General features: G+C 49.8%; 1 protein-coding gene across 5 annotated transcripts in view; it reads right to left on the bottom strand.

Moving 5' to 3' along the window:
- The window catches only part of VAV2 (vav guanine nucleotide exchange factor 2), a 120,611-nt gene that overhangs the window by 10,488 nt on the left and 89,365 nt on the right, over positions 1–20,758 (bottom strand). For 2 of the 5 annotated variants that reach the window (XM_066562766.1, XM_066562762.1), the window contains exons 5-20: positions 16,689–16,791; positions 15,327–15,341; positions 14,581–14,679; positions 13,161–13,229; positions 12,482–12,582; positions 9,314–9,413; positions 7,957–8,052; positions 6,997–7,065; positions 4,921–5,007; positions 3,935–4,020; positions 3,548–3,680; positions 2,890–2,904; positions 2,377–2,486; positions 1,588–1,689; positions 1,387–1,475; positions 658–674 (exon numbers count right to left, since the gene is read on the bottom strand). In XM_066562766.1, the coding sequence (XP_066418863.1) occupies positions 658–674; positions 1,387–1,475; positions 1,588–1,689; positions 2,377–2,486; positions 2,890–2,904; positions 3,548–3,680; positions 3,935–4,020; positions 4,921–5,007; positions 6,997–7,065; positions 7,957–8,052; positions 9,314–9,413; positions 12,482–12,582; positions 13,161–13,229; positions 14,581–14,679; positions 15,327–15,341; positions 16,689–16,791 (1,291 nt within the window). The remainder of the gene's footprint in view (positions 1–657; positions 675–1,386; positions 1,476–1,587; positions 1,690–2,376; positions 2,487–2,889; positions 2,905–3,547; positions 3,681–3,934; positions 4,021–4,920; positions 5,008–6,996; positions 7,066–7,956; positions 8,053–9,313; positions 9,414–12,481; positions 12,583–13,160; positions 13,230–14,580; positions 14,680–15,326; positions 15,342–16,688; positions 16,792–20,758) is intronic. The other 3 variants (XM_066562767.1, XM_066562765.1, XM_066562764.1) reach the window with 2 other exon arrangements.

Here is a 20,758-nt window from a genome sequence, read left to right on the forward strand (position 1 = left end):
TCCCTGGCACCCCCCAGCCCATGGTGCTCACCCCTGCTGGGTGCTGGCACCTCCTGAGGGCTCTGGGGCTGCTTAAACTGGGCCAGTTCTAGGCTGGAGAGGAGGCCACTGGTCCCCAGTCCTGTCCCACTGCTCCCAGTCCTGTCCCAGTGGTCCCAGTCCTGTCCCAGTTGTCCCCACTCCTGTCCCAGTGGTCCCAGTCCTGTCCCAGTAGTCCCCAGTCCTGTCCCAGTGGTCCCAGTCCTGTCCCAGTGGTCCCCAGTCCTGTCCCAGTTGTCCCAGTCCTGTCCCACTGCTCCCAGTCCTGTCCCAGTCCTGTCCCAGTCCTGTCCCACTGCTCCCAGTCCTGTCCCAGTCCAGTCCTAGTTGTCCCCAGTCCAGTCCCAGTGGTCCCCAGTCCTGTCCCACTGGTCCTAGTCCTGTCCCAGTGCTCCCACTCCTGTCCCAGTTGTCCCCAGTCCTGTCCCAGTGGTCCCAGTCCTGTCCCAGTTGTCCCCACTCCTGTCCCACTGCTCCCAGTCCTGTCCCAGTTGTCCCCAGTCCTGTCCCAGTTGTCCCCAGTCCTGTCCCACGGGTGAGACCCCTCTGAGGCCAGGGCTGGCTCTTCCCAGGAGCTGGACAGGGCACAGGGGGTGAGGAAGAGGCCAAAGCACGTACCTGGTCTGCTGAAGAACCTGCAAGAGAAATGGTGGGGAAGGGGTTAATTTAACAGGCATCAAACCCCATTTTCTGGTTCTCCTGATGCTCTGAGTGTCACAGGGCAGCACCAGGGTGTGAAGCTGAAGCAGGAAGGCCAAAGCAGAGGTGGGGACACTGCTCTGCTCTGGGGGGGACTGAGCCACACAGGGCCATTCCCTCACAGCCACCAAGTTCTGCAGTTTTGTTCCTCCCTCCCTCCTTCCACTCCTCACCCAAAATCTTCCCAAAGCCCCCCTGTGACCCTCCCTGGAGCATCACCAGGGTTCTGCCCTAGGTGGGCACAGGGGAGCCCCAGCTTGGCCCAGTTTAGACCAAGGACACAAATTTCTGCTGTACTTTGGGGCATTTGGGGCCCGGAGAGGAGCTCTCTGTTCAGCAGAAATGCTCTCCCTGCTGCAGACTCTCCTGCTTTCACTGTAAAATGATGAAGAATTGATAATCTCTCTTCAATGCCCACCCACAGAGCTGCTGTGATTCCCTGCCATCCATGGGACGAACTCTTTGTTTTGGAGAATTTTGGCTGCTTTGTTTGTATTTTAAACCATCAACCAATGTGAATTACAGCCCTGGCAGGTGGGGTGGGAGCATACTTGTATTTTTTTATGCATTAACAAACATCATTGTTTGATAAAGTGAATTTCTCAGATCATTCACGGGCAGCAATGAGCTGCTCATCAAATTACTCACCCATCTTGCAGGGAGGAATAATCTCCAAGCACTCCTTGTGAGCACCTGCTCCACATTTGGGGCAAAGATAGCCCTGGTAGAAGGTTCCTCTGTGCCACAAAAAAAAAAAAAAAAAAAAGTCAGAAAATCCTAATCCAGCCTCAGCTTTGAGATTTTTCTTTCTGTGTTTTACTGCAGAACAGCAGGAAGGCTGCTGCTCACCTCAGGAACATCCTGCAGGCTTTGCAGTTGGTTGTCTTTTCAAATGTGTACATCTGGAAGTTGTGGTGGTTTGCATTGGCTTTCTCTGGCTTGATGTTGGACCTGAGGGAAAGGAGCTGGGGGTTATCAGCCTGTCCCCAGGGGGCTGTGGCATTTCAGTGACAGCCTGGACACCACACAGACACCAAATCCAGCGTGGGAGGAGATCAGGGCTCGGTTGTGGAGAGAGGATTTTGCCCATTACCTTCCCCTGGGACAGGAGCCGTGGGTTTGGCCTGAGTTAAGCATCAGCCCAAGCCCTGCTGTGCTCAGGACCAGGTCCTGCAGCACCTCCCTCCCTCCCCACCCTGTTCCTGCTGCACCCTGGTGCTTCCCCATGGCCAGGACCAGGGTGAGCTGCCCTTCCAGAGAACCACAGAAAGCTTAGGGTTGGACATTTAAAATCATCCCATCCCATTCCACACCTCCCAGGGTGCTCCAACCCCATCCAGCCTGGCCTTGGGCACTTCCAGGGATCCAGGGGCACCCACAGCTCCTCTGGGCACCTGTGCCAGGGCCTGCCCACCCTCTGGGGGAGGGAAAGAAGGAATTGGGAAGGATTCCTTGCCACTATCCCATCTCAGTGTCAGAGATGCCTCGGTGGGGATGCTCAGAGAACAGTTCCAAGCTCCATCCAGCCCCCATGGGCTTCCCCAGCCAGAGCTGCTCTGCAGTGCCCTGATGGCCCAAACCACTTTCCCCCCATGCCTGGCAACTGCACCCAGGGCTAGAGCAGCCACTCATGCTCACATGGCCATTTCAAACTGCTCCATCCACTTCCTCTTCATCTCCTCAGTCTTGCAGAAGAACTGGAAGCCCTGTTTGCCCTGCAGGTGGATCAGGTAGAAGCCGTAGGACCACTGCAAGGGGAAAAAGAGCTGATCTCCCAGCAGAACACACCACACCTCCACTCACACAGCTCAGGGACTGCTCTGAGTGCCTGTCCCTGCCCCCTGAGCTGAGCCATGGCCAGGGACAGCGGGAGGAGGATGCAGAGCTCCCTGTTTCTCTAACACATCCCCAGTTAATGATGCCTGCAGCGCCTGGGCGCTGTGCACTTGGAGCAGGCAGGATTTCATGGTGGCAGATGAGAGAACACAGATTCTTCTGCTCCACTGCATCCTCCCCAGCCATTCTGTCTGGGGCTGACAGCAAGTGACAGCCCAGGAGGAGCATGTGAGCTGCCCAGTGCACATATGCTCAGCCTGTCTCGTCAGCACGCTGCACGCAAACACACCACAGCCACAGGGGTGCTCTGCTTACCATTTTTCCATGGGACTAGGAAGCATAGGAGAGCAAAGTGGAGAGAGATTTCGTTAAAACACAAAGCCAGCAGCATTCCCTCAGCAGCTCTTGGCTGTTCTCACCCCCAGTGTCCCTTACCCCATCTGCTCTCCCCATGCCATGGGAGTGGATTCAGCTAAAGGGGCTCACTTAAAGCAAGAGCTGGGAGGTTTTTCCTCCATGGCTGCAGAGTGAGCATCAAAGCACAGGGAAATGATGTTCCTTCAGCACTCTGAGTGCCAATTCTGGCAGCCTGGTGTGCAAAGCTGCCTTTCCAGGCTCCTCCACCCTGCAGCTTGTGGGAGAAAGAACATCCTGGACCTTCCCTCCCTCCTCCCTGCCCTCCTCTCCTGCCCATCTGATGTTTGCTCTCTGACACTGGGCCAGAAAGCAGAGAGCAGCTTCCTCCCTCCTAACTCCAACCACCCCAGCCTCCTCAGGGCTGTTCTGCCAGGACACAGGTCAAGGATCCAGCCCAGCCCCACATTAATAAACATTTCCCAATGCTATTTAAGGCTGCCTTGAAAGTTGAGCATTTATTTTCCAGCTTTTTTTCCTATTTTAAAAGGCTAATGGGAACATACTACCCTGAAACAGCTCCAAAATGGTCTCCAGAGCTAATCCTTAGTCCACCTACCTTCTTAATGTCCTTGTTATTCATGGGGTCATCAGTCATCTTGTGGAAGAGCAGCTCAATAATTTCTTTCAGCTCATAATTGTATCCTTTCCTCTTGCAGACGATCACCACTTTATCAAATAAAAATAAATACCTGCCCAAAACAAGCAAATAAACAAGCAAGCCAGTCAAACACATCATTAGAAAATCCAGGGGGAAAGATTTGTAAAGTTCTGAGGAGCTCCCCGGCTCAGTGTTCAGTGTTTGTGTCCTGCTGTGATTTCACATGGATGCTGGCTTATGGCAGCGAAATTCCAGGCAGTAATTAAAGAAATGAGCTCAGGGGGAATCATTAGATGAGGACACATTGAATTTGGGGACACTGGGGACAGGGGGCCACTCACTCACCTGTCCTGCTTGGTGTGGTTCACTATGGAGCGCACCTTGAGCTCCCCGTCGATCTTCGGCCTCCCAAACTCCTCCAGCTTCACTTGCTGCAGGAGCAAAGCAGGGCTCAGAGCCTGGAACGCTGCCCTGGGCAGGTGGGAACCCAGGGCTGGCTGGATTCACCCCCCAGCCCTGCCAAAGCCCCTGGGAGCAGCAGCACCCCCAGCCAGGGGAGCGAGGATGCTCCAAGGGGAGCCTGGCCATGAGCACGGGGACAGGACCCCAGGAACCCCCAGAGCTCCAGCACTGGCACCCAGGGCAAGGCTCAGCAGCCAAAGCATTTTTTGCAAACCCTTCCCCACCTGCAATAAGCTATTTTTCAGGGGTTTCCACAATAATTAAGGATTTTGCCTCTGTTAAACAGCCATCAATTAAAAGTTCATAGTTTCCAAATGAAGTCAAGGCTTAAAGCCCCCAAACCCAGCACCCCTCCAGGTCTGCTGAGGCACAGCAACAGGGCTGAGTGTTTGACACCTCTGCAGTTTGGAGGATGAGTTCTCATTAAAATACCTGATTGAAATTTTTGGGGATTCGGTGCCTCTTTACATGAGCCCTTCCCCTCCCCTTTCAGTTAACCTCTGTCCTCTTAAAACCAAAAGAAAACCTCTTTTTAAATAAAGCCAGATAGGCATTTTGAGGAACTTCTGTGTCCTCCCTACACTGATAATGTGAGAAAAAGCTGAAGAAACATTTTTAGTGTAACACCAGCAAGAGAAACCACTCTCCATCCCAGCCAAAGCAGTTTTGTGATGGAGCATCCACCTCTTGGCCATCAGCAAATCATGAGAGAGTCTGAACACATGAGGATCTTTCAGCATATCAGAATAAGTAGTAATTGCCCAAAAAACCCAATTACATAATAATAATAATCAATTAATTAAAAATAATCAATTAATTAATTAATAATAATAAAATTAAACTGGGTTCAAGAGGTTTTCCAACTTTACCAGGTTTTCTATAGAGCTCTGAAATTCACTTATTTTCTTCAAAGTCTCCTTGTCCCTCTTGACTTCATTGATGTACATGGCCAAGTCCTTAAAAGAAAAAAAGGGTGAATAGTGATTTTTACTTTACCCAGGAGAACAAACATGAGCCTGGCTCCCTGAATCTCTCAGGAGTCTGAGCAGGACCCCACTGCAGCCTGGGACAGAGCCAGGCAGGTGCTGCAATGTTTTCCATTTCCCAGAAGATGGCAATGCACGAATCCATGGCAATGCACGAATCCCCATGGCAGCACAGCGGCCCCAAACCCCAAATTTTCATCCATCAAAGAGAAGGAACCATCCCTTCCACTGGAACAACTTCTTGCACCTTTCAGAGTGGATTTGCTGTGCCTGTTTGCTTCTTATCTGCTCCCTCCTTGACCTCAACAACAGCTCTTGTCAACTTGGATTAAATCTGAGCAGGGGATTTTTTAAGACATCCCCCCCGGGTCAGACCTGGCTCAGCTCCCCAACACAAGGAGGGTTAATCACATCCCATAATCACAGATCTACGTGACAATACTTGTAACATCACCAGGCCAAGGGCTGGCAGGGATGGTGATGAGAAATGACACAACCAAAAGGATTCTGAAGCAGGGAAACACAATCCCAGGGAAACACAACCCCAGCATCAACCAGGACTTGAAATAACAACCTGCAAACGTTGGTTCTGGAATTTCACTGGGAGCTGCCTCTCCCTCACCACCACTGGGAACTCAGTCCAGCATTCTCAAGGCAGAGGGTTCGTACCTGCACCAAAAAACCCCACTACAAATGATTTTTTTTGGTGCAAATCCTGCCCTCGCCTTGCAGAACCAACTATTCCAGCAAAATAAAAGGGAGCTGAATCCCTTTGGGAATGTCACTGCATCCACCCCAGACAGCAGCAACGTCTGCTGCCTGCCAGCACAGCAGACAGAAAGGCTGGACTTGTGATGAAAGACATCATTTGGAAGTTAAGCCTTGGTTTACAGATCAATTAAAACCAAACTGAATGGCTCCCAAACCCCCCGAGCCCCGCGCGGTCGGAACTGCTCCCACACTCTCCTGGTGATGGGGAGGAGGAGAGAGAAACCTCCCTGATGGTTATCAACATCCTCCTGCAGCAAATGCTGAGCGTGCAGCAGAGCCAGAGCAAACACACATTTATTTTTCAGCAGTGGTGCTGGGTGATGAGGCCAGGAGTGGGGCTGAGCTGCTGTCAGCAGGCCCAGCGTTCATCTGAGGCCACAGCAGCAGGCTGGGAATGCCACGTCCTTGAAAGCACCACAGCTCCACAGAGAGCCCCAGAGCAGCTCTGCATCCCTGGGCTGGCAGCAGAATGGCTGGAAAGGTCACCCAGCTTATGTAAGGGCCGGGAAATGCAGCCCTGTTACAAAACCTGCAGCCCAGAGGTGGAAAACAAAGTGACCACGAGCACAGGGATGAACCCTGAGGTGCTCCCCAGAGCATCCTGCACACAGCTCCTGCTGACAGTGGATCTGCTGTGAATGTGTGTGTGGGGAGACATAACCCAGCCAGAAAATGTTTGGATCATTCTACAATCTGATTTTTTTTTGTTGCTGATGGTTTTTCTAAGATTTTGGGGGCTCCAGCTAAAAGCTGAAAAAAAAAAAACCCAACTTGAAGCAAAGTGCTGATGCCAAAAGTCATCAAATGTTGAAAACACAACAGGTGTTTAACAAAATAAAATAAAATAAAATAAAATAAAATAAAATAAAATAAAATAAAATAAAATAAAATAAAATAAAATTAAATTTAAAAAAAGGTGGATTAAAGGATTCCCACCCAGCACCTGGCTAACAGCACCCAGGGAAGGCTCCCATGGCTGCCACGCTCCCTGACTTGCTGATTCGGCCACCACACCAAGTGACAACCAAGGCACACAGGTGTGGCCAGAAGGAGCAGACCTTGCCTTCCCTTGAGCTGTTCCTGGATGGATTTTCCATCCAAATTTTTGTTCCACAGAGCAGAGGGATGCTGAGCTCTGCTGCAGCCCAAAGCCAGCACAGCCCCCTCCCCACTCTCACCCCCCTGTACCTGCATTGCCTCCAGAGCCTCCTTCAGCTGCTGCTTCTCTGGCCTGTCTGAGGAATGGCTGAGCAGCTCCTGAAATAAAAATAAAATAATAAAAATAAATAATAAAAAATAATAAAAATAATAAAATAAAAATAATAAAATAGTATTAAATATATAAAAATATATAATAATATATAATAATATATAAAATAAAATATAAAATAATATAAATAATATAAAAATAAAAATAAAAATAAAAATAAAAATATATTAAAGATATAATAATAATATATAAATATATGAAAATAATAAAAATGAAATAAATAATAAATAATAATAAAAATAATAAAAAATTAAATAGTAAAAGATAAATATAAATTAATAACAATTAAATAATAAAAGTAAATATAAATTAATAAAAAGAAAGAGTTTGGATGTGCTAGGAAAGGTGCCCAGACCCTGCTTGCACCAGAGAGGGTTTGCCTGAGTGTTGTCAGGGTGGTGACAGGGATGCCTGGGTGGCTGCAGGCATTCCAAGGGTGACTGGAGGGATGCCAGGGAGGTGCCAGGGATGCCTGGGTGACAGCAGGAATGCCAGGGAGGTGCCAGGGATGCAGGGATGCCCAAGCAGGCAGCTGTGGCTGCAGGACAGGGAACACACCAAGGGCTGGTGCTTGAGAGATCTGTTACATGGAGCTGACTGGAGGAATTTCACACATAATCAGATTATATGCAAGCTTATTTTATATTCATTAAGTGCCTCTCGTGGCTAGCAAGTGCAGAATTACCCTGGGACACTGTACTTTAGGAGACAGCACAAATATTATGTCTTGTTAAGTAGCTCTAGTAATTATTTGATTTGAAGGGGTATAAAGATCCCAACCCTTGCTCTGCATTTGGCAATGATTCACCCTCCATTGACAGAGGTGAAAGATGCTACAGATGTTGCAGACTGAGAAGTGCCAGTGCTGAAAAACTTACTTTTAACAGGAGGTGATACTTCAAAACTCTTTGCATTGGAACCACCAGCAGATCTTGCAATTTGAATTTCCCATCCTGGACCTTTAGTGTGCATTCCTAGGAAGGAGATCAGTAAATGAGCAGTGAGAAAACAACAGCTTCCCACCTAAAATAATGTTTTCAGGGACTAAAATAAGTCTCTGAATTCTTGAGAATGTTTGTTTGGCTCCTGTAAACTCAGTTCTGATGCTCACAGACCTGTGGTCCTTGCAGCCACCCAGCCAGGGCTGGGCTCCCACCACAGAGGTCATGCAGGGATTAATCCCAGGGGCTGGACCCTCAATTCCAGCCACTGCCATGCAAATGAGCCACTCCAGCCTAATGAGATGCTGCTCATTAGGGCACTGCATGAATGCTCCCAGACCTGGGGAAATGTCAAATGAAACCCATCTGCCTCAGCCACCTCCTCACTGGGCCAAGCTGATCTGTGAGGGGCTGGCACTGAGCATGCAGCCTGTGCCTCTGGAGTCACTGATGAGCATTAACTCATTAAGATGAGCTAATTGTGGTTGCAGGAAGTTTTGCCACCATTGCCTTTGCCCGGAACCATTTTCAGCCCCTCCCTGTGACCTGACAGAGACAGAGCTGCCACGAGGGAGGGAGACACAGCAAAAGCAGGGAGCAACTGGATGCTCCAGCCTTGGTGTGAGACACAGAGAGCACAGTTTACACAATTCCTAACTGCAGTTTTACCCCTGGATTGGGTTCACACAGGGAATCAAAGCACATTTGCAGAAGGTGAGGTAACGTGGACAGACAGCCTGGCAAATTCTGATTAGCATCAAGAGCAAAGCAGGAATCAGAGCTGGGTAAAAAGAGCAGCTCAAACAGTGCAGCCCTTCTGGGGCTCCTTTGATTCCCTTCATGTCTGGTCAGCCCCTGTTTGCACTAAAGGGGCTAGGGCAGGAATTCTGGTGTTTGCCTGGGGATTTGGGTTTGCCTCTGAGGGTCCCCAGTGCTGCTGGTGGCTTTGGAAAACCACGTGGCTCCTGCTTTGGGGATGCTCAGTTGTTCTTTGCACAACTCTAAGAACTTATCCCAGCCAGTCTCACTCAAATAAAATCACTGGTTTGTTTTAACTTGGATAAGCTTGGGGAGGAAGGACAGAGTGAGGGTCTGGGGAGGAGATAAGGGAAAAACGAAGGGGTCAGGACAGCACAACCCCCAGCTTTGCTGCCTCTGTGGCAGCACAAACACACTCTGACACCCTTCTTCTCTCCTGGTCAATCAGACATTCCCCAAGCACCATGCTCAGCTCCAGCAGCTCCTTCCCAAAGCTGTGACAGGGGCTGGGGACAGCCCTCAGCCCCCTGCTCACCTCCACCTTCTGCCTCACGTCCTCCCGGTTGGCAAGGAGGTGGTTCAGGGTGTTCTGGGCATATTCCATGTGGCTGCAGTACTTGCCATAAATCAGCAGCCTGGAGGGAGGAAAATCACAGGTTTAACTGGAAATGCTGGCAGTTATAAGCTGCTATAAAAGATATAGAAATGTGTGTACAGCAAAAGGCCGAGGCAAACAGCCATTCCCCCTTTTCACTGCTTAGCAAAGGATAAACACTCTTTTTTTGTGTGGCTTTTTGACGTTTAGATTTTCAATGTCTGAACATTTGGAAGTTTCCAGAGCCCAGGGAGGTGATGCAGCTCATGATGAACAGAAGGGGCTGGGTGGCCAGAGCAGAGGAGGCTGGTTTTGGAGGGGTAGATGAGATAGTGGGATGAAATTCTTCCTTGTGAGGGTGGTGAGGGACTGTCAGAAGTTGCCCAGAGAGTTTGTGGCTGACCCTGGAATTATCCAAGGCCAGGCTGGATGGGGCTTGGAGCAGCCTGGGATGGTGGGAGGTGTCCCTGCCCATGGCAGGGGGTGAAATGGGATGAATTTTAAGGTCCCTTCCAACCCAAACCTTTCAGTGATTCTATGATGGTTCATTTTAGAATCACATCTTCTTGAAAGAGCCACGGGGACCTAGAGATCAAGAGCCTGGGTAATTGGGAAAAGAATGTTGTCACAGCCTTTGGAAACACAGTGGAGCTCTGCATGGACACCCTGGGCTATAAATTTGAACACTGACAAAAAAGAGCAGTTTTGCCATGGATTCCCCCCTTTCCCTCATTAATCCTGCCTGACAGGTTTGGGTTTTCTCCCCCTTTCTGGCTGTTAACTGTGCTGCTGCTGCTAAGACACATCTTCCATCACAAACTGCACCTCATCCATTATCTGGGGGCCTCATCTCTCGATGGAGATGACCTGGGAACCACTGACCCAGTTGCTCCATAAACATGGGACATTCACACCCTGCAGGGAAGTGAATAAAGAGATTTATGGAGCCACAGCCCCAGCAGAGCCACAGCCACTAAAGATTATTCTTCCACCTTTTCCCCCTGACAACTTCTGCACAGGAACAATAATATCTACCTTGCCAGCACTGGGAGAGCTTCAAAAAGGCTTCAGGAGCATAAATTCAAACCTCTGGCTTCCAGAGGAAGAGATTTACAAACTATTTCCTTAAAAAAGGCCCCTGCAAAGCCAAGGAGCAATGCATCATCTTGCCAGAATGTCTCCAAGGATGTGGAGGGCAGCAGGAGTTGTCTGTCATGGACAGATTTGGTGGAGGAAGGTCTCATATTCAGTGGGGACTCTGGAGGTCCATGTTCCCTTCTTGGTGGGGCAACGCTGTCTCCCCAGTGAGTTCACCTTCTCCTCCTCCTGCACTGAAGTTCCCTTGCTGTAAAATGTGTTCCTCCTGACTTTCCTGATGGAGGAAAGGACTCTGCCTGTTTACATCAGCTTGCTCCAAACTCTTCATCCCCAAAAATCTGATTTTAGGGACTTCTCCAAGGCAAACCCCCCGCCTCAGCAGCAGTTTCCCACAGCACTGATGTCCCCAACATCCCCATGGACTGAAGAGAGCTTCAGATCCACAATCACCACCTCACAGCTGCTTTTTCTCCTTCCCTCACATCTCTCCAAGGCTTTCAGGTCCTGCAGGAAGTTGTCTGCAAGCTCCCTTAGGAAGAGGGTCAGCTGCTTCACCCATCTGCAATGAACTCACCAGCTCCAAGCATTCTGCCAGCTCCCACCAGCATGTTAACAGAAGAAAACATTGATTTAATGGCTCAAAACCCAGCCTTGTGCTCCTCTCTGGGCAGCAGTGTCACCTGCACAACCCCTCCTGTGTCCCCTCCCTGCTCCCTGTGCCCAGCTCAGCCCCAGGGATGGCACTGGCATGCATGGGGCTGAGCCAGGAATCAGGAGATCAAAATCACCTGAGTGAGTTTTATGAGTATTTTGAAATTATTTGCATTCCTCTTTGGAATATTTTTGTAATTTAAGCCAGAAAAAAAAATGCCCTTTATAACAAGAGGCCCCCAGAATGATGGAAGATGTGACCTCACGGTGTGTTATTAATGCAGATGGTATTTCTGGAGTTATTGACTTCTGAATGGCATTTCTGTGTCTAGACACTGGTTTAATCACAGTGAAATAACAGCCTGGCACCATTCCACAATGAATCACCCTTTGATTAGTATTAAGGATATTAAAGGCTTTTATCAACCTTATCTCTGCGTGCTGGGGTGCTCCTGCTTGCGGCTGCCAAAAGCCAGGATTGATTCTGTTTGTGAAAGAAACTTTTACATTTATTCATCGTGCAGAAGGTGCAGGATGAGCTCTGGGCCAAAGATGAGATTCTTTGAGGGTGAGGAATCACTTTGATCAGAGCAGGGCTGATCTCCCCTGCACAGGAGTCACCCCACCACATCACAGCCCTTGCAGAGACCACGCAAAACCCCCCGAGGCCACTGAGGTTCTGCTCCATTCCAGATCATCTTTGTCCCCACAATCACATTGGGTATTCAGTCTCCCAGGGGATGCTGAGCTCAAGGAAAATCCAGGGATTTGCAGGAGCAGGGATCCAAGGGATGCTGGTGGTTACAGGGGAGATGTCCCAGCCTCTGCCCTGGGTGACCTGAAGCTGTGGTTGGGTTTTGCTGCTTATGGTCAGCTCTCAGTGATGGTTCAGCTGCCTGAGAGCAGTTTGCTGTGCAGGATGCAAACCTGGGCTGCTGTGAAAGGCAGCTCTGTAATCACAGAATTATTAAGGTGGAAAAAGACCTCTGAGTCCAACCACTAACCCAGCACTGCCACTAAACCACGGCCCTAAGCACCACAGCCACACAATTTTTGGACACTCCCAGGGATTGAGACCCCACCACCTCCCTGGGCAGCCTGTTCCAGTGCTTGACAACCCTCCCAGTGAAGAAATTTTCACTAATATCCATTCAAAACCTCCCCTGGTGGAACTTGAGGCCATTTCCTCCTGTCCTGTTGTTCCTTGAGAAAAAAGACAGATCCCCACCTGGCTCCAACCTCCTTTCAGGCTGCAGTAGAGAGTGAGAAGGCAGAGAGTAACAAGAACTCTGCTTAAATCTCCAGAAATAACCCAAATCTGTTCAAACTGGAGCTGCCTGAAGCCTGGGATTCCTTTACCTCTCTTTGAACTCCAGGAACACTTTTGCCAGGCTGCTTCCTCCAGACATCATCGAGACATCGATGGCTCTCAGGAAACTGAAGTGCACTTTAATGAGGTCCTAAAACCAAGCGACAGCCAACACTTTACACACATTCGAAGCAGGTGGGCAAACAGAGCCCAGAGAAATGCACATTCCCTCCTCCACCAGGCAGGGTTTTCCCTCTTTTAGGTGTTTGTAAAGGAAGTTGTTCTGGTGGGAGGCAGCCCTGCCTGGCCTGGAGGACAGGGGGGTAATTCCAGCAGGGAGAAATGCCCCAGGGTGGGGAGGGAGGAGGATTTGGGATGGAAGGAGTGGAGGAGATGAGGTTTTGACCCAGACCCTGTGCAAACCACAGTAGAAATAAATCCCTTCATCACCCTGTGCCCAAACCAGCTAAAATCCAGAGTCCCAGCCCTGAAACATCCACTAGATAGAATTGTTTTCCTTCCTAGAGTTCATATATTCCCCACCTCTAAAATTGAGTGTTAAAGATTGTCTCCTAAAGCACTTTAAGCTCCACAGCACACGAAAGGCTGGAGCTCTCCAAGTGAATGCACAAATCTAACAGGAAATCAGAAAACCTCCTCCTAAGCAGGGAGAGGGCTGAGCTGCTGTGAAAAGAACAAAGATTTAAGGCACAATGCCCACGGTGTTACCTCCAAATTGATAAAAATAGCTTCCATGTCTTGGGGAGTCAGTACCAGCCTCAGGGGGTTCATGTAGTTCTGCAAGAGGGAAATGGAAAAGGGATTGAGGTACTGGAGAGCAGGGAACGAGGCTGTGCAAGGGATTTGTAATTTCTGCTTCACCAGCTGCGTTCACCTGGGCAGGTTTTGATGAGTTTAAGCACTTGCAAAGGCAGAGGATGAGCAGGGATGCAAGTGGGAGCAGGAATTCCATGAGTGCACCATCCCTGAGCTCCCACAGCATCTCCAGGGCTGGGAAGGTGCCAGACCCTGACCCATGGGTGCCCACAGCCCCTTCCCCTGCTAAAGCTGCAGCAGGGGGGGTGAAATGCACTCTGCAGTCCTTGGCTGCACTGAAGCAGCTCCCCAGCCCTTTATCTCCCTGGAATTCTGCCCTTGAGAAGGCAGCAGTGATGTGATTACATGGGCAATGCCTTTCTGAACAAATACATATTAATAGCAACATCCACTGTTCTGTTGTGACCTGGGACTGCGAAAAAACCCCCAAATACAACAACCCAGGAGGGGAAATTCCACCCATGACACCACCAGGACCTGCAAAGCCTTTGCAAGCTTTAATTGATATGAAAGCAATCATTTAACTCTTCCTTTCTCCTGAACCAGAGGGCTGTGGCTGTTTCCAAGGAGCAAGGGTTCCTTGGAAACATAAATGACAAATATATTGGGACATTTTCCTGGAAAATGGGAAATGTTCTTCCATTCTTTTCCAGTTTTGCTCACTGCTTCTTCGGGGGAACTTTCAGCAGACAGACAGAGGGAAAGAATGGCAAAAGGGGAGGAAACAAAAGCATCAGGGTGATTAGAAATGGCAGCTTGATTTTCATTATTGTTCTTCCTTCTTGCTGCTTTCCTGGGAGCAGGAACCACCTCCAGGCTCCATCCATTGCTGAGGTGTTCCCTTTCATTTGTTTTTAAAAGAAAAGAGCCACAATAATTCATCAAAACCAATTAAACCCCCACGAATTTAGGCAGCAGAACGTTCCCTTTAATCCAATTAGCTTCAATGGCAAGCCAGCACAGCTTCAGCACTCAGAATAAAGGAATTATTCCGTGGCAATCAGAGTGATAAGAGATATCTGCAAACACAGCTCTTATCAGCAAACCCGGCCTGGCTGAGCCAGGAGTGGGAGATTCTCACCCCAGGATGGGGGGACACAGCAGGAGGGTTTTCAGCCTGGTTCTAATCGGCAGCAATCACAAAAAAAGGTGCTGGTTTTGCCTCCTGCATCTCAGGGTTTTGTGGATCCCCCTCCTCTCCCATCTTCCTCCATCCTGCCCCTCACATCTCCCAGTTTTGGAAGCAAGAACCAACCCAGTACAATTGATGTGGGATCCAGGGCTGCTGGGGAAAGCAGGGCTCAGCTCTCACCTTTTCTATATCTTCAAGGGTTTTGTAGTATTTGGCCTCAGTTTCTTGGATTTCTAGCAAACAGCAATTTCTTTTGTCATCTTCTGTCATTCCCATTTTCTAGGGAAAGGAAAAATAATTCATGGTCAGATGGTCCTAAGGGTGGCCCAGCAACCTGGTGGGGCTCCACTTACAGCACCCAAGCACAAGTTTGGAAAATCAGGAGAGAACCACTACTGGTTTATGCTAAAGGGAACTATTTTTATCCAAAAAAATAAAAGGAGGAACGCTGCCTGTGTTATTAAATATGTTTAAAGATGGAAAACACTGCATTTTTTGCATTTATTACAGCCACACCACCAAAGGCTATCAGCTAAAGAAGAATAATAAGAGATAAAGGCTGATATTTTTTTCTGTTTTAATTTTTTTTAATTGCTTAAGATGAAACTCTCAACAGATACTAAGTGGGTCACAAATAATACATCAGACTCACACAAATCCCTGGCCAGGGTTGCCAATTCTCCTGATTTTAGGTCAAATGTGATAAAATGTGCTTCTCCCAAAGCCCCAACTCCTGGAGTCACTTCTGCTCTGTAAAGCTGGGCCCACGTGTTGGGAGCTGCTGCACTTGGCAGGGCAGAATCTGAATTTGGGAGGGAGTTCAGTGCTGGGGTTTTGTGGATCATGCACAGGAACAGAGCCCCTCTGTCCACCCCCTCAGAACTCACAGCTGCACGAAACCCCAGATTTTAATCAGTTCATCTTACCTGCATGTATCTAATCTGAAGCATGCAGAAATACAAGAAGCCATTAGCATCACACACTCGCTGTTGGCAACAAATGTTACCCAAAAACGTTCAATTTTTGGGGCAGATATATTAAAAATAGACTCTTTTGCTCAGGGGAGTGAGAGGGAGTCACAGCTCTCAGCTGCTCAGCAGAAAATATTAAATAATGTGGAGGGGACAGTGAAAAATTGCCAATTCCACTGACCTTAATCCTATATTACCTGGCTGCTGGAGCTTTCCCCCATTTTTTTCCCATTTATGCAGGAAATTCCTACCAAAACCTTTCCCTGGGGCAGTTCTTGGGCCAAGTAACTTTTGCAACCGGTGGCAAAAACCACTGGAGCTGTGCTGCCTTCATATCCAAGCACTTTGGCAGGATCAGGGGGAATATTTTGGGCCCAACTCCCTGATCCAGAGGGGGTTTTGGTGTGCAGGGAGCTCCTCCAGCTGCAGCCAAGGTGTGAAGGGATGGAATGAGGGGTTTATGATTATCTGTGGAGCCAGAGCACATCCATGGATGCAGCCCTGCATTCCCAGGCTCCAGCCCCTCCAGGGATTGAATTGATCACTGAACTTGTCCATTGATCCTGCTTTGTTCCAGGGAGGGGTGAACAAGGGGAGAATAATTAGTGGCTGAACAAAGCCTGGGGGAGGCAGATATTGGAGGGAGGGGAGGAAATTTGGAAGGTCACACTCTGGGACATAGGTAGGGAGGTGGCTGTGGGCACCTTGGGGAGGTGCAAGGGCCACCAACACCTCCTTGGCTCATCCATGGAGCGTGGTATTTGCTCCAGAGCCCTTGGAAATATCCGTGATGCTGCCCTTGCCTCACACTCAGGCCTGTTAGAGGTGACAAATGGGGTGTCCCCAATGCCACACTGGTCCCTGCTGCCCCAGAAAGCTCCACTGTAAACATCTTCCTGCTCCAGGGAGGAGCTGCAGGCCCAGACAGCTGCTGGATCCCTGACACACAGATCTGTCACCCTGCACTAAAAATACCAGTGGCACCTCTGGCTGACGGAGCAGGCGGAGCCTCCCCGCAAAGGCTGGGGCGACACAGCCTCAGCAGCAGCAAAATCCTATTTTTAGCTTCTCTTTTAGGGCTTATTAGAGGTCTCCCTTTCCCTCCCTCCTCCCCAGCTCCTGCAGATGACAGGCTGGGCTGGGAAACTCCTCGTAGAACCCCTGTGGGCTGGTGCCATCCCCGTCTGGAGGAGCGACTCAGCAATTCCCTTCCCTGCAGCATCCCCTGCCAGTGGCAGGGAGTTCTTTCCTTCCTGGAACCCCTCTCCCTCCCCTTCCCAGCGAGGTGGAGCTGTGAGAACACAGCTGGGTGGTTACCATGGGCTGCTGAACCTCCACTCTGATGATATCCTCGTAGATATCATCGCCCTCATCCTCGCAGGGGACGCAGTCGTAGATGTCCTCCCCCAGGTCGTGTTCGCTGCAAGGAGAAAGGAAAAGGAGTCAGGGATGACACCCAGGGGATGTCCACTGGCACTTCATCAGCACCAAGGAGGGAGGAGAATCCCAGCAAGAAAATCCCGTGGGAATTCAGGCCCTGCTCTCTGTTTTTCCCGGATCAGCGCCTGCTGCGCGTTTCTTTCCGCTGGCTGGAGGCTGGAAAAGGCAGAACGCTGCTCGACACGAGCAGGGATCACAGCCAAGAATGGCTCTGTGCCCTGTGCCAGGCTCTGTGCCCTGTGCCAGGCATGCCCACGATGCCCACAGCACCACGGGCTGCCAGCTCTGCCCCGGCAGAGCCTTTTGCTCAGCACTAATGGGCCCAGCTGAGATGGATCTGCCAGCCAAGAGCCCAGAGGGACCATCTGAGCCACCAGAGCCACCAGCTCCAGCTCCACCTGCCCCAAAGGTGCCCACAACCTCCTCCTCTTCAGGACCAGGACCAGCTCTTGCCTCAGTGACATCAGATCATGCTCAGAGAATTCACTCTAAGGTTGGATTTTGGTCTTTTGGATTTTGCTTAAGGCTCTGTGTTTGTTCTTCATCTGATTTTGCTTTTCCTCATTGAAATGTTTCTTTGTGCCAAAAAAACATCCCTGTCTCCCAGACAGGGGTGCAAAGTGCTGTAGGAGTCCAGATCCATTCCAAGCAGGAGCAGATATTATATTAAACACTCAACCAATGTCTCTGAGCAGTAGGAGAAGCATCCCAGCTCTAATGAACCAACCCTGGGCCGTGCAGGGCCCACAGCAACGCCAGGACCAGCCCTGAGCATCCCATGCAGGTTTAAACACTCTGCACCCCTTTATCTGAGTGATGACCAACTCCCACAAAGCCCAAACCCTGTCCTGATGGGGAACTGGGTGATTTTTAATCCAGCATTCCCCAGAGGAGTAGGAGGCACTCCTGACCACCATAAAACAATCTCATCAGGCACTCTGCTCTGGGCATGGGCCAGTAACAACATTTACAGCAGGGAGAAATTAAGCAGCAAAACATCACATTTTGAGGACCAGCCCCACCACTTTGGAGCTGCCCCTGCAGTCCCAGGCTTCAAAGGCATCCCGGAGCTGTAGAGCCCAGTTTGTGCTAAAGGTGATACTGTTCAGTAATTAATTATCATCTGAGCCTCCACACCCCTCCCAGGGGCTCCTCAGCCTTGGAATACTTTTGAAAATTCAGCCCATATTAAATACCAATTAACAATAATAATTCCAGTGCTTAGATCTACAGGTGCTGGCTGCTAACAGCTCCCACTGAAGTCAATCCCACAGGATCAGGACAGTGTGAAATGCTGGAATATCAAACAGCATTCGCATATTTTACGAGCTGTGCCTTTCAACAGGGGCATTAATTACACACAAATAAATTTAGGTGTAAAGCTGTGCTCCAAGTGTGACACTCAGCATCTCTCTATTACATATCAGGGAGCAGCAGAGCACAGCTGCCTGCAAAACCAGGCTGCTTAAATACGGCCCTTTCTATTTATACAAGCAGATTTATTCAATAAAAGTTTGGGGATTTTAAATAAATACACTGGCATGATGTATCCATCCCATTCTTCCCGGGTGATGCATTGCAGCTGCTGCAATAATGCCCACTAATAGCTGGTGATCCATCTTCCCCCCTCCCAGGCATCACTGTTATTATCTGCACCAATATTTATATTCTCAGCTCTGCTCCTCTTCCAGAGCCAGTCACTCCCAGCTCCTGATGAATCTCCCTGCCCACACCTCTCGGGTTGCTGGCTGCCTCTCCATACATCATTTCCATGGCTGGAGGGGTTTTGGGAATGTGTGGTTGGGTTAATGGCACGGGCAGGAGCCCAGCTGGGTGTGGGAATGATGCCTTGGGAAGGCTGAGCTAGAACAGAGGCTGGATGGAGTTAAAGAATAAAGCAGGGATTTATTCAAAGGATCTCCTCAAGGGATCCACCTTGGGCAGCACAAGAGCCCAGCCAGGGCTGCACCCAAGATGAACCAAAATGGTCCCAAAATGCACCCAAGATGAACCAAAATGGTCCCAAAATGCACCCAAGATGAACCAAAATGGTCCCAAAACGCACCCAAGATGAACCAAAATGGTCCCAAAATGCACCCAAGATGAACCAAAATGGGCACAAAATGCACCCAAGATGAACCAAAATGGTCCCAAAATGCACAACCAGGCACGGGGTCTGTCACTTTCATCAGTTCTGCTCCATCTGCATATTGGAGTTCATTGTCACATCCCAGCTTTAGCCCCTGCAGTCCCACCCTGCTTGTTTTTCTCTCTCCAGCCCACGGTGTTTGTGCTCTTGGGGCTGAGATTTGGATCATTTGTCCTTGGTGCCCAGCTGGAGCAGGAATTGTTTTGTCTCCCTGCTCTGTGCACAGAGCTCACCATCCCATCATGTGAAGCTCAGACCCACACACTAAAGCAGCACAGAATCTGAAAATTAGAAAAGCTAAACCTGAGGCATAGTTTCCTCCTAAGGCATCAACACAACCAGGGGTGTGTCGCTGAGGGGGCTTTCACAGAATCATCAGGGTCGGGAGAACCCTTCAAGAACATCTGGTTCAGCCTGAATCCAGAACCAGCACCAGCACCAGCACCCCTCAGCCATGTCCCCAGGTGCCAGATGGGTTTTGCTCAATCATGGGCTGAGACTGGAGAAGGGTGGGTGCCCCAAGGCCCTTCCCACCAGGAAAGAAACACCTCCCAAGGGACAATCCAGCAGATTTGACCTCAGAAGTGCCAGCAGCCCTTGGACACAAATGCTGCCCCCACCCCTCACAGCTCCATTCCCCTAATGAAGGGGCTGAGCCTCGCTGCTCCAGCCCTCTCCTGGTGCTCCACAGCAGAACAAGCCCTTCTCTACTCCAATTTCTGGTTTGGGAAAAAAATAGGAACTATTCCCACATCCTGGGGACACCCAGAAAGGCACCTCCACTCCAGAGCTCTGGAGGGGATGCAGCAGAGTTCCTCAAACCCAACAACCGTGGCAGTATTACAACATCACCACGGTCCAGCAGTCTGTTATTTATTAAAACACATTCTCAGTGCATCTCTGAGAAACACCAGAGGCTGGCAGCTTTTATGGAGAGCAGTAAAGCACGAGGATCAGCCTCTCCTGGAGCAGCCAAGCTCCTGCAGGGCCGTATGGATGTTGACATCTCTGCTTGGCACATATTGATCCTCACCTGTCCCCACCCTGCGCCTGTCAGAGTCGAAAATACACACCCTCCCTGTCCTTAAAACAGGGATTGGGATTATTTTAGCCAGTGGAAACCTCAGGACACACTGAATTCAGGCAATAAATTCAGCATCCCAGGCGTGTCACGGGCAGATGGAACAACTTGAGCAAGGAAAGCCAGATCACCTCATTCCTCACAAAGAAAAGCAATTTACTCCTTCAATAAAAGCAGCAGAGTCTGAGAGTTACCCGTGGGTATCAGAGCCTGTGATCTACTGCCTGGATTAGGAGATTCATTGACAGCTCTGGGGTTAGGAAAGGGATTTCAGCCGCCCTTCAGAGGGAACACCAGCACTTGCAATTACTGTTATTAGGATGCATGCAACCAGCTTTGGGCTGGCAGCGTCTTGCCGAGCCAGAAAAGCTGATAATGAATAAAGCTTTTCATATCTAAGGCAATTTCAGGCTAAAACAATGCTTTTGGCTGAGCTCTGCCTCACTGGCAGTGCCTGCTGTGCACTGACACCCACCCAGCCAGGCAGCAGCCGTGCCAAGGAGCAGCTCCCAGAACTGAGGGACTGGTGCCAGGATGCTGCCTTGGAGTGGGGGAAAGGGAAGGACAAATCCATAAAATTACAGCGTGTTTGGGGCTGGAAGGGACTATGGGCACAAACAGTCTGTGATCAATAAATGTGCCCCAAGAAATGACATGCAGCAGGTCCACCACGCTGAAGGAACCCTGCACTCATCTCTGCAGTGACACTGGGGAAGC

Source organism: Molothrus aeneus, chromosome 19, assembly GCF_037042795.1.
Source record: "Molothrus aeneus isolate 106 chromosome 19, BPBGC_Maene_1.0, whole genome shotgun sequence".
NCBI lineage: Eukaryota > Metazoa > Chordata > Aves > Passeriformes > Icteridae > Molothrus > Molothrus aeneus.